General features: G+C 41.7%; 1 protein-coding gene across 1 annotated transcript in view; it reads right to left on the reverse strand.

Annotated features, from left to right (window-relative positions):
• Positions 1-6,823: 6,823 nt before the first annotated feature.
• Positions 6,824-14,319, reverse strand: part of LOC102817065 (gamma-crystallin D-like) — a 28,474-nt gene continuing 20,978 nt past the window's right edge. The window contains 2 exon segments of the mRNA XM_006872729.1: positions 6,824-6,933; positions 6,936-7,092. Coding sequence (XP_006872791.1) covers positions 6,824-6,933; positions 6,936-7,092 — 267 coding nt within the window.

Consider the following 14,319-nt stretch of genomic DNA (forward strand, 5'->3'; position numbering starts at 1 on the left):
GAACAGAACAAGGGAACACTGAATGGTTTTAAATTAGGAAGGATGTGTGCCAGGGCTGTATTCTTTCATCAAACTTATTCAATCTGTATGCTTGAATTTGTATGGCTGAATAAGCATGGTGAAAGAATACAAATAATTAGAGAAGCTGGATTATATAAAGAAGAACATCAGGATTGAAGGAAGACTCATTAACAACCTGTGATATGCAGATGATACAACCTTGCTTGCTGAAGGGAAGAGAACTTAAAATACTTACCAATGGAGATCAAAGACCATAGCCTTCGGTATGGGTTGCATCTCAATGTAAAGAAAACAAAAATCCTCACCACTGGAGTAGTAAATAACATCATGACAAATGGAGTTGGTACCAATTCAACAGCACCTGACAACAGCAAATGGGCAATATATTGAATGATAGGAAACATCACAAGAAGGAAGGTATACACATAGTCAAAGAGAAAGGTCAATGTCCAAACATTTTAAGAGGTAGCATATAATTAAGAACCAGTCATATTGAAGGAAGAAGTCCAAGCTGCAGTGAAGGCTTTGGGGGAAAAACAAGACCCTAGGAATTGATGAAATACAAATTTAAAATTTTAAACAAACTGGTGCAGCACCTGCTCATATCTAAGTTGGAAGACCTAGCCAACAGATTGGAAGACATGCAAAATTGTGTCCATTCCAAAGAGATGACCCAATGGAATTCAGAAATCATTAATATCACATGCAAGCAAAGTTTTGCTGAAAATAATTAAAAAACGGCTGCAACAGTACTTTGACAGGAAACTGCCAGAAACTCAAACCTGATTCAGAAGAGGACATGAAGCATGATACTTCATTGCTGACACCAGATGGATCTTGGCTGAAAGCAGAGAATATCAGAAATATGTTTACTTGTGCTTTATTGACTGTGCAAAGGCTTTTGACTGTGCTTATCATGACAAGCTGTATATAAAACTGGGAAGAATGGATACTCTAGAACACTTAATTGTTCTCATAAGAAACCCGTACACAGACCAAGAGGCAATCATTTGAACCGAACAAAGATACTGAAATGTTAGAAAGCAGGAAAGGTGTGTGCTAGGGTTGTATTCTTTCACTATAGTTTTTCAAATCTGTATGCAGAGCAAGTAATCTGACAAATTTGATTATATGAAGAACATGGCATCAGGATTGGAGGAAGACTCATTAACAACCTGTGATATGCAAATGATACAACCTTGCTTGCTGAAAGTGAAGAGGACTTAAAATACTTAATGATGTTGAATGATAATACATACAGGGAATTGTAATCATTACAATGAAATGAAATACAATAGGATGAATGTAAAGCTGATGTTCTCCCATGTAAACTTTCACTCAATTTACAATAAAAAGCTTACCAAAAAAAAGTAATGATGAAGATCAAAGACCACAGCCTTCAGTATGGGTTGCACCTCAATCTAAAGAAAAAATTCTCACAAGTGGGCCAATAAATAACATTGTGACAAATGGAGAAAAGATTGAAGTTCTCAAAGACTTCATTTTGCTTGGATCAACCATCAGCACTCATGGAAGCAGCAGTCAAGAAATCAAACAACCTATTGCATTAGGCAAAGCTGCTTCACAAGACCTCTTTAAAAGATATCACACTAAGGTGTGCCTGACCCAAGCCATGGTATTTTCATTTGTCTCATATATATGTGAAAGTTGGACAATCAATAAGGAAGACCATACAAGAACCGATGCATTTGGCTTACCGTATTGGAGAAGAATATTGAAAGTACCATCAACTGCAAGAAGAACAACCAAACCTTTGTTGGAAGATTTACATCCAGAAGTACAGCCAGAATGCTCCTTAGAAGGCAGATGGTGAGACTTTATCTCTCATACTTCAACATGTATCAGGAGCGATCGTTCCCTTGAGAAGGATATTATACTTAGTAAGATGGTGGGTCAGTGAAAAAAAGGAAGGCTCCCAATGAGATGGGTTGTCATGGTGGCAGCAGTAAATGTGAGGATAGCACAGGACCGGGCAGAGTTTCGTTCGGTTATGTATAGGATTGCTATAAGTCGGAACTGACTCAATGACACTTAACAAGAACAACAACAATAACAATCCAAGTCACCTGACGATTCATAGATTAGCGTGATCCCAAAGAGCCAAGATTGTGACTTTCAAATATAAGCAATAGAACAGCCACATTGCATACTATGCATGGTCTTTGAATATTCTAAGAATAATTTGGGCTATTTTGAGATCACTGTGATGAGGCTATCCTTATACAAGTATGTCTGCAGAAAATGAGAAAGAAACATATGAACAGAGAAAGGCAGTCAATAGGTGCCCTTATTTCCTAAAGGAGAAAAAACAAGTAAACAAAGAAACATTAAAGAATATAAAAGAGTTGGTTGATGAAAATCTAGCTAGATCAGGATTAACCTTAAAGGTGAAATGGGGGAAATTTTTTAGCAAGGATATGGAATCTATTTTTACTCATGAACTCCAAGTTTCCTCTGTTAAAAATCAGAGAACTCTGTCAAAGGCACAATATTAATTCTGGACTTCTCATCTGAAAGGGTCACATCTACATGGAGCAGGAAGATCATTGTCATGTCTTCATCTTCTCTTGTTGTTAAGTGCCATCTAGTCAATTCTGACTCTTAACAACCCTGGATAGGGTTTCTGAGGAAAAGCTGGTGTGGTTTGCAATTGAGTGCTGATCCTACAGCGCCACACCAGGAGCTCATCTTCTCTAAAGAAATGGTGATGAGGTGTCACAGGTCTTTTTTTATTTACTGTGGTTAAAATACAACAAAACATCAGTAACTTTGGTTGTTGTTAAAGTGCCGTTTTGATCGAGTTGATTCCAACTCATAGTGACCCTGTGTAGGATTTCCAGAGAGCAGTTGTCGAGTTTGAACGGCCGACCTTGTGGTTCGCACCGACTTTGCAATCCAGTGCTTATTCTACAGCCCCACACCACGACTCCAGACATTTTAAGTTGTTTTTATTGTTAAGTGCCTTGGAGTAGGTTCTGACTCATAGCGACTCTATATAGGGTTTCTGAGGAGGGGCTGGTGGTTTTAAACCATCAACCTTGTGACTCAAGCTGACCTTGTGGTCTAGTGCTTATCCTACAGTGCCACACCAGGACTCCAAAATTATTTAAAAGATGCAGCAATATTGAAAAGATTCTTATCTCCTCTTACCAGTCAAGGTGTTAGGAAAGGTTTTTAAACCATGCTTGCCTTTCTTCTGGAGAGCACCAGGTGGCGCTCTTACCTTGATTAAGTCAAACAGTCTAAATGGAAGGAAACTACCTTATTTTAATGAATTTGCCTTGAAAATTTTTCATCTATTAATCTTTGTACAAGAAGCCCTGGTAACGTAGAGGGTTACGAGCTGGGCTGTTAACCGCAAGGTCAGCAGTTCGAATCTACAAGTCGCTCTGCGGGAAAAAAATGAGGAATTTTAGTCCCATAAAGATTTACAGCCTCAGAAACCTTACACAGGGTTGGAACCAACTTGGTGGCACACAACCACTAACCACCAGTCTTTGTGAACTTGATGTATTTCGATAGGCAAATAGGTTGCCCAAGACCTCTTTAAAGTGTTGAAGAGCAAAGATGTCAGCTTGAGGACTAAGGTGTACCTGACCCAAGCCATGGTATTTTCAATAACCTCATATGCATGTGAATGTTGGACAGTGAATAAGGAAGACAATAGAATAATTGATGCATTTGAGTTATGGTGTTGGAAGAGAATATTGAAAGTACCATGGACTGCCCAAAGAACAAATAGATCTGTGTTGGAAGACGTACAGCCAGAGTGCTCCTTAGAAGTCAAGATGGCCAGACTTTGTCTCTTGTATTTCGGACATTTTATCTGGAGGGACCAATCCCTAGAGAAGGGATACCCTGTTTGGTAAAGTAGAGGGTCAGAGAAAAGGAGGAAGACCCCAAAGAGATGAATTAGCAGTGGCAGTAGCAGTAGGCTCAGGCTTAGTAACGATTGAGAGGTTGGCTTGGAACCAGGCAGTGTTTCGTTCTGTTGTGCATAGGGTCTCTGAGTCGGTGCTCACTCAATGGCACTTGGCAACAACAAGAAGTCTTTGTGTAGCACAAGATTTCCTACTTTCACTGACAAAATCAAACCAAAAATAAAGGTGAAAAGCAGCATACAAAGAGAAAGAGGGAGGGTACAGGAATGGGAAACCGGTTTGTTGACCACTTCAGCTGAGGGTGAATTTAAGTGTCATTATTGTTAAGTGCCGTCGAGTCAATTTCAACCCATAGCCACCCTGCATAGGGTTTCCAAGGAGAAGCTGGTAAGCTTGAGCCATGGATTTTGCAGTTCAAATGGCTTTGCAGTCTGATTTACTAGCCCACAGTGCTACACCAGGACTCCGAATTTAAGTGTAGCTGGGTTCAAAAGAGTTCTTGATGTTCTAAATAGTTTCTTTAATAACAAGGTAAATGTCTTCTTGGTCTTCAAGTGGTTCCGTTAGCCTAATTAACAAAAAGTCCTGGTTGGAAAAGGTCTTCGTCCAGGTGTCACCTGGTTTCTCAGCTCTCACTGCCCGGATCACTTGTACTCTGTCCTAGGACAGGCCCTACCACTGGGAGGACAAGGACAGGCCTTGTGATTGGACAGCTGCTCAGCCTGTGCCTGATTTGTGGTTTTTGTGAAGTGCAGTCGAGTCGGTTCCGACTCATAGCGACCCTCAGTAACTCAAACATAGGGTTTCTGAGGAGCAACTGGTGAGCTTGAACTTCCAACCTTGCAGTTACAACCTGTGACTGATAGTTACTTTAAATTAAAAGGAAGCCCCCATCTATATCCTGGATCTCAAACTGGTTTTCCAATCAAACATTATCAGTATTAAAATAATTAGGTATATTTGAGTCCCTAAGATAAGTAAAATAGTATATATCAGAAAGTAAATTGTAAAGCAAAAGACAAAATATTTGAAAGTTGTATAATTGAATCAGAATCTTTGGGAGTGGGACTCAAGAATCAGTATTTTTTAAAGCTCCATGTGCAGTTAGACATGAGAATCAAGTTCTCCATTTTACTGAATTTCAGGGATCATTGTTGTTGTTAAATACCATTGACTTCTGATTCATAACCAAACTGTATAGGGTTTCTGAGGCTGTAAATCTTTGTAGACGCAGAAGGCCTCATCTTTCTCCAATGGAGTACCTGATGGGACTGAAACAGCAGACAATTTATGGTTAGCAGTCCAGTGTTTATCCTACAGAGCCACTGTACTTTCAGGATCTAGGAGATACAAATGATTAATTGGCTGCTAATTTAGGAGTCCTGGTATGGCACTGTGGGTTAATGCGCCAGACTGCAAAGCCGTTTGAACTGCAAAGTCGGTGGTTCAAGCTCACCAGTCACTCCTCGGAAACCCTATACAGGGTCGCTATGGGTTGGAACCAACTCGACGGCACTTCACAACAACAACAATTTACAGACAGATTCCTCGAGTGGTGCTGTAGGATCAACACTGCACTTTGAAAACAAGGTTGGCTGTTCAAACCCACCAGCTGAAGGATAGGGGAAGAAGGCGGAATGGAAACAAGAAACACAGGGAAGAAATAGGATAAGTGATGTCACATTGAAGGAAATTTCATTGAGATCAAATGAAGTGTATAATTTGTTGAATGTGAATCTGCCCTGTAAACCTTCACTCAATTCACAATAAATTTTTTTAAAGAAAATAAGAGAAACATCAGTTTTTTTAAATAAATGGACAAGTCGATTTTGATTCATATAAGGTTTCCTAGGAGTAGCTGGTCTGGTAGCGTAGTGGTTACGAATCGGGCTGCGAACCTTAAGGTCAGCGGTTCGAAACTACCAGCTGCTCCGTGGGAGAAAGATGAGGCTTTCTACTCCCGTAAAGATTTACACCCTCGGAAACCCTGTACAGGGTCGCTATGGGTCGGAACCGACTCGACGGCACTTAACAACAACAACAAGGAGTAGCTGGTGGGTTTGAACTACTGATCTTGTGGTTAGCAGTCCAGTGCTTATCCTGCAGCACCTAAGCTCTCAATTTTAATTTGCATAAGAATCACCTGGGGGTGGGGTCCAGCATCTGCTTTTTTAACAAGTATCTCAGGTGATTTTGATGCAGGTAATCCTCAATCCATTGTTAATACTTTGAAAATCCCTGATTTGTAAGGTGCAGCATATTCAACAATGACCAAACTATGTGTATGTAAAAAATCCTTACTATACACCAGTTCTTGGCTGTACTGCTGTAATGGACTTACAAATATTCATTTTTATAATCTATATTACAACCATGTAAGGTGAAAAGCATTATTATACTATTTTTACAAATTAAGAAACTGAGGCACAGACAATTTGACCAATTGTCAACAGCCAGTGAATGGATCTGGACCTACACATTATGACTCCAAAGAGCCCTAGTGCTGCAAAGGTTAAGCACTCAGCTGCTAACCAAAACCATGGTTCAAACCCATGCAGCAGTTCTATGATCAGCTTCAATATAATTACAACCAAGAAAACACAATGGGGCAGTTCGACTGCCACATTGGGTTGCTATGAGCTGACAGGCTCAAAGACATCCAGTAATTCTTAGATTCCTATCTAGCAGTCCTGACTTCAACAACTGTGTTCTTGATGGCAAGCCCATGCTGCTCTTGTCACTGATATTTGTAAAACAAAAATCCATATTATTTCTAGCTTTATTTTTGTTGAACCCTTCCAAGGTGCATTGAAAAGAAAAGATGAATACATTATTGCATGAAACACACAAGAAATATTATATTAGCTTCCAGATGGAGAAAAGTGTAGAGTGACAACATTTCAGTAGAAATCCATCATCTCTGCAGAGCCCACTCTGGCACTCATAGCCCCCCAGTCGCAGTACCACCTGTACTCCCTTGGCCACAGCAGGTACTGCCGCCCCTGGTATTGGGCATCTCATAGAGGACCCAGCAGCCTTCCAGCATGTTGAGGGAGTGGATCTCATTAAAGTGGAAGTGGTCCTGAAGAGAGGAGCAGTCTTCAGAGAACTCCACCATCTGGCCTCTGTAATCCTCTCGCTCATAGACCCAGACCCTGTGGGAGCTGGTCTGTGGATTCAGTAAACAGCAGATGCACAAAAGTGAGACAATCTGGGCTATTTTAGCAACCAGGAATACACACCATTGAAGAATCATCATTTTCTTTTCTTTTCTAAATTAAAGGTGCTCCGATTTAAAGAGACTGTCAACATCATCAGGACCATTGCAGATAGTAGTGTAGGTCGTACACTGTACAACTCAAGATATTGCCATTCACAGGGACCAGTTTTCTGGTGCCACAACGTACGTGAACCATACACACTAGCCCTGCTCAGTACCATTCCAAGTAACTGTATTTAATATATTTTATTTTTTTTGATAACTCTTTCCTGAATGTCATGTCTCATGAGAGACATGAATATTCTCTCATTCATAGATTTATGGTGATCTTATGCTCTTCTCAAATGATATAAAAATAATTTGATTAAGAAACAAAACAAAACATCCCTGAAACATAGGGTTCTGAATCTCAGTACATTCAAAATTAGAGGGTGATGAAGTCAAACTGTTTCCCCAAAGTGAGGCCACAGATTGGTAGAAATTCAGAGAAAGAATCCATTCCAGAAAATTTCTTAATCCTTTTCTGCTCTAAACCCCTGTGCAGTCCTGGTGTGGCACTGTGGGATAAAGCACTGGACTGCAAGGTCAGTTTGAACCACAAGGTCAGTGGTTCAAACACACCAGCTTCTTCTTAGAAACCCTACACAGGGTCATTATAAGTCAGAATCTACTCAATGGCACTTAACAACAACTCTAAAATCCCCAAAAGCAAAAGTCAGCATAACAATTAGGTTTCAGCTCCAATGTGCTGTTGTTAAGTAAGTACCCTTGAGTCAGTTCCAACTCACAGTAACCCTGTATAGGATTTCCGATGAGCCGCTGGTGAGCTTGACCTTCCGGTTCAAACCAACCTGGCAGTCCAGCGCATTAACATGCAATGCCACACTAGGATGCTACCAGCTCCAATATATGCTCCTGTAAATCTGTTTTATGTAATAAATAAGAAAGGAAATTCAGGATCATGAAGGAGGTCTTCGTGAGATCAAGGAACTATAAAACTATTCGAAGAATGGAAAGTTCGGTTGCTTAGTCTTGGGCAAGCCCTGTCTCTCTTTAGCACTTCTTCCTTTATCTGCGTATTCCTTCCTGTTCCCTCAAGGTCTGCCTTCTTCCACCATTAAAACCTTCTTTAGGAAAGGCTCTCATAAACAATTCATTCTGGAGTATAACACTGCTAATACGATTATTTACCTTGAGGCGGTGTTCCGTGGCTTGCCAGGGACCCCCATGTACGTTATCTAATTTGGTCTTCCCGATAAGTCAACATACACAGAGCAACCTCTTCTATGAGAAAAGTAGTTAATAGCATTTACAGTCAGGATTAGAAGAATTAGGGCTGGAAGTGGAAACTTAGGTTTTCAGGATCCTAATGCCTGTCCTGGCGGCAAAGCAGGTTAAGTGTTAGGCTGCTAACTGAAAGGTCTTGGTTTGAACTCACCAGACACCAGCCCCTCAGAAGAAAGATAAGGTTGCCTGCTTCTGTAAAGATTTACAGCCTCAGAAACCCTAGGTGGTTGTTGTTGTTAGGTACCATGGAGTCAGTACCAACTCAGCCACCCTATGGACAACAGGCCTGGGACAACCTCATAATCATTGCATCGTTTGAGCCCATTGATGCGACCACTGTGCCAATCCATCTCATTGGGGGTCTTCCTCTTTTTCTCTAACCCTCCACCTTACCAAACATGATATCCTTCTCCAGAGACTGGTCCCTCCTGCCAATATGTCCGAAGTACGAGAGACGAAGTCTGGCCATCCTGACTTGCAAGGAGCACTCTGGTTGCACTTCTTCCAACACAGATCTATTGGCTCTTTTGGCAGCCCATGGCTCTTGGAATATTCTCCTCCAACACCATAACTCAAGTGCATCGATTCTTCTACAGTCTTCCTTATTCACTGTCCTGCTTTCACATGCATATGAGGTTATTGAAAATACCAGGACTTGGGTCAGGCACACCTTTGTCCTGAAGCTAACTAACATCTTTGCTCTTCAACACTTTAAAAAAGGCTTAGGCAGCAGATTTGCCTAATGCAATACGTCGCAGAAACCCTGTAGGGCAGTTCTACTCTGTCATATAGGGTTGCTTTGTGCTGGAATTCACTTGATGGCAGCGGGTTTAGTTTTTAATATCAGTCTGAGTCTGACTAAGTTATTAAACCCACTTAGGGTCACTTTACATCAAAATTAATTCAATGGAATGGGTTTTTGGATGAAGGGCCAACTGAGTAACTGCAGCCATTCCTCCATCCTTTGCTGCATAATTCTGACATATGGTTAGCAGCAAAGAAGGAAAGATCATGCTGTAAAAATTATTATGCTCCAGAATCTTTAAGGCACTTTGCTTTGACACACACATCTCAAGGAATGGGGGCGTCTCATGACCATTGAGAAAGAAGAGTCACAAGCAGACCCTGAAATCCCAGCATAGAGATGTGGTGGCAAGAAAGGTGGCAGCAATGATATCAAGAGCAAGAGACAGAGTAGTGGACTTCCCAGCCCGTGGAACAAGTAAAGCTGCGTGCCTTTGGGCAAGAGGTGAGCTTGCAGAGCAAGGTACCTTTGGGGTATTTATTGACAGCATTAAAGTAGTACTTGCCAAGCATGGCAGAGGCCAGGGGGTCATGTGACTGACAGACTGAGGACCAAAGACAGGTGTGCCTGTGGACACAGCTGAGAAGGGACACTCCTGACTGAAGGACTCTATTGTGATCCTTAATTGTACCCTGTTATCCTGCTATTGGCGTCCTGGTGTAGAGCTGTGGGTTAATGTGCTAGACTACAAGGTCAGTTTGAACCACAAGCTTGAGGGTTCAAGCTCACCAGCCACTCCTCAGAAACCCTACACAGGGTTTCTGCTATGAGTTACAACTGACTTGAGTCAGAATCGACTCAACAACACTTAACAACAACAACATCCTGCTAATAGGGAGCATAGTGGCTTTATAGGACAAGCAGTGGACTGTGAACCACAAGATCAGCAGTTCAAATCTACCAGCTGCTCCTTGGAAACCTGATATAGGCTCACTATGAGTCAGAACTGACTCGTTGGCACTTAGCAATAACAACAACATCCTGGTAATAGGGAGTGTAGTGGCTCTGTAGGATAAGCACTGGACTACGAACCGCAAGGTCAGAGGTTTGAGTCCATCAGCTGCTCCATGGGAGAAAGATGTGGCTTTCTGCTCCTTCAAGGATTTACTGTCTTGAAAACCCTATACAGGGTCACGATGAGTGAGAACCGACTCAATGGCACTTAGCCAAAACAAGGGGTTTTACATTTTACAAAAGTGGTGCATTTCCCATAGGACTCTGTCATATTCAAAAGAAAGAATTTCTAACTGTGGAATTCTGAGTGGCTGAATCTATATAAGGTCCGCAGTGATGCAAATGGTGGTGCTGCGGGTTAAAGCGCTGGACTGCAAAGTCGGCTTGAACTTCAAGGTCAGCTGTTCAAGCTCACCAGCCCCTCCTTGGAAACCTTATACAGGGTCACTATGGGTCGGAACCGACTCGACGGCACTTAACAACAACCACCAGTATAACGGTTGGCAGCTCAAACCCACCCAGTGGCACTGTGGAAGAAAAGACCAATGATCTAATTCCATAAAGATTAATATCAAGAAACACCTCTGGAACACATGGGGGCGCCATGAGTTAGAATCAACTTGACTACAAGGGGCTTGGTTTTGGTTGGAGTTTTATTTCATTAACAGTGTGACCTTCCAGGGTCGGCTATTCATTACTCGTTTTGTCTAATCAAAGAGCCCCTTGATGTTCAAATAATAAATAATACTTCGGAGTGGGGGTGGCATGTGCCAAGTTTTCTCCTTTTCTCCTCATCACAATCCCATGAATTAGCTATTTTTTAGCTCCATTTAACAGATGAGGGGGTGAGAAAGAGCCTGAGTAACTAGGGTAAGACCACCTGAAACAAAAGCAGATAATCTGGAGCTTATTCATCACCAGTGGCATAGACGCTCTCAACTATAATCATTCCCTGTGGGTTAATGCGCCAGACTGCAAAGTCGTTTGAACTGTAAGGTTGGTAGTTCAAGCTCACCAGCTGTGCCTCAGAAACCCAATACAAGGTCGCTATGGGTCAGAACTGACTTGATGGCACTTAACAACAAGTTATTTAAGTGCCGTCGAGTAGGTGAATGTAATTTTAGTAAAGTAAAATGAAAATTTCCAATTAAATGCGTTTCATCATACACATTTTCAGTTGAAGAAAACACTAGAGATGTTAGTGAAAGACAAGAGACTGTAGTGAAAGCCAAAAAAGAAGGGACTCAGTGGACCTGGACTCACGTGGGGGATGAGGCAGCAGGAAGGAACCGAGTGGAGTCGCTGAGGCCCATCCACTGCTGGTAGTCTGGGTACTCGCCCCGGCGCTGGAAGTACTGGCAGTGTGAGTAATGAAATGGGACTCTGCGTAGAGCATCCAGCAGTCCCATGAACTCTCACTGAGCTGCAGCGGTTCAAACAGGGCTGCAGTTTGGAGTGGTCAGTGCGACACTCGTAGGAGCGACCCTGGTCCTCGAAGTCCTCGAAGAAGGTGATCTGTAAGGCAAGGGGAGGAAAGGACTCAAAGGCCTGGCTCCCGGACACCGTTTGCCTGGAACCCTCCCCCGTCGGGATATCTTCCTCATGGCTGCTTCAGTGTCAAGGGTGGCAGTGTAGTGGTCTATAAAGCAGCCCATCTGCTGGGTTGGCAAGAATAACAAAAAAGGGGCCTGTGAGGGTGAGTAAGGGGCTTTTCTCTCTTTCTTAACCTATATAATGACTGTCAGGGTTATTGTATGCTCCCTCATAGACTCTCCAGAGCTAATTGATGACTGTGGTTAAAATTGTCATTTGATGCCACTAAGGGTTTAATTCCATTTGGAAAATTGAAATTGAACAAAGATACTTAACCAAATTAATTGTGGTAATTAAATATTGTATTTATCTATTTAGATTTCAGAATAACATCTGAGTAACAACTCAGCGTAGTGACCAAATCTGATGCTTACGTTAGTGTGAAAATGAAGAACATTGGGATGATTTTGTCTTCTCCACATAACTTTTAAAGTGTGGCAGTGCCACCGCTATTACCTATGATATTAGAATTGGTCCTCAGGTGAACCTCCCATATTAAAGTTATGTAGGGTTTATGGATTAAATTGTGTATTATCCCCAACCCTCAAATACATATATGTGCGTGTTGAACTCCTAACCCCTATACTGTGGACTTTAACACAAAGAAAGTTCATCCAACAGAATTCAGAAATTATCAAACAATATCATTCATCACTGAAAGTGCCATGGGCTGCCAAAAGAACCAATAGATACGTTTTGGAAGCAGTGTAGCCAGAGTGCTCCTTGGAGGTCAGGTTGGCCAAACTTCGTCTCTCATATTTCGGACATATTGTCAGGAGGGACCGGTTGTTGGAGAAAGATATCATGTTTGGTAAGGTGGAGGGTTAGAGAAAAAGAGGAAGCCCCCCAACGAGATGGATTGGCCAAGTGGCAGCATCGATAGACTCAAGTGTGGCCCAGGATCGGGCAGTGTTTCGTTCTGCTGTGCATAAGGTCACTATGGGTCGGTACCGACTCAATGGCACCTAACAACAACATCATTAATAACACACACAAGTAAAATTTTGTTGGAGATAATTCAAAACAGTTGAAGCAGTACATCAACAAGGAACTGCCAGAAAGTCAAGCCAGATTCTGAAGAGGATGTGGAATAAGGCATAGCACTGTTGATGTCAGATGGATCTTGGTTGAAAACACAGAATATCAGAAAGATCCTTGTCCTTTTGTTGATCAGGCAAAGACATTGAACTGTGTGAAGAATGGGAATTCCAAAACACTTGATGTGCTCGTGTGGAATAGACCAAGAGGCAACCATTCAAACAGAGCAAGGGTTTAAACTCAGGAAAAATATGTATCAGGGTTGTATCCTTTCATCATACTTATTCAGTCTGTATGCTGAAAAATAATCCAGGAAACAATACTATATGAAGAAGACTGTGACATTAGAATTGGAGGAAGACTCATTAACAACCTGCAACGTGCAGATGACACAACCTTGCTTGCTGAGAGTGACGAGCTCTTAAAGCACTTACTGATCAAAAACTAAGACTTTAGGGGTAGGCCCAAATTCTAGACAAAATAATTCACTGTAGGTTAGAGAGTTAAGTCTATATGAATACGAATGATTGAAAACAGTAATGGCTGACAGTTACTGGTGATGACTACATACCAAGCAAGCATAGTTCAGAATTCTTCACATCTATTTCCTCATTCCTTCTATTGGAATTGTTTTAATTTTACACACGAGAAAAATTATACATAGTGAGGAAATAAATGTAACTCGCCAAGGGAGATTTTATATAAAATATGTCCCCCAAACAAACCCAAACCCATTGCTGTCCAGTCAATTCTGACTCATAGCAACCCGACAGGACAGGATAGAACTGGCCCATAGGGTCTCCAAGACTGAAATACTTATAGAAGGAGACTACCATATTACAGAAAAGTTGGTGGATTTGAACCACCAATCTTTCAATTAGAAGTTCAATATTAAGAAGAAGCAAGACATGACAAAGGCCAAGGATGAATAAAGCAGAGACAAGGAAGAGATTAGGAATCAGGAATTCAGGCACCAAGCTAAGCAGAGTGACAGTATCAACAAGTACTGAAAGAGACTGCTTCTGATGCCAGGTACCCTTATCCTCATTTTCCAAAGCTAATCATGGTGTGCAAGTGTGAGTAATGTGTGTGGAAAGTGTGAGCACTTTCTCAACATAAAGAAAACACAGTATTCACAACGGGACCAGTAAACATCATCAATGATAAATGAAGAAAATTTATAATTGTCAAGGATTCCATGTTATTTGGAGTCATAATCAACACCCATGAAAGCAGCAGTCAATCAATCAAAATGACATATTGCACTGAGTGCATTTGTTGCAAAAGATTGCTTTAATGTGTTAAAAATCAAAGATGTCACTTTGAGAACTAAGGAGCTCTGGTAGCGTAGTGGTTACGAATCGGGCTGCGAACCTTAAGGTCAGCGGTTTAAAACTACCAGTCGCTCCGCAGGAGAAAGATGAGGCTTTCTACTCCCGTAAAGATTTACACCCTCGGAAACCCTGTACAGGGTCGCTATGGGTCGGACCCGACTCGAT

Source organism: Chrysochloris asiatica, unplaced genomic scaffold (assembly GCF_000296735.1).
Source record: "Chrysochloris asiatica unplaced genomic scaffold, ChrAsi1.0 scaffold00212, whole genome shotgun sequence".
Taxonomy (NCBI): Eukaryota; Metazoa; Chordata; class Mammalia; order Afrosoricida; family Chrysochloridae; genus Chrysochloris; species Chrysochloris asiatica.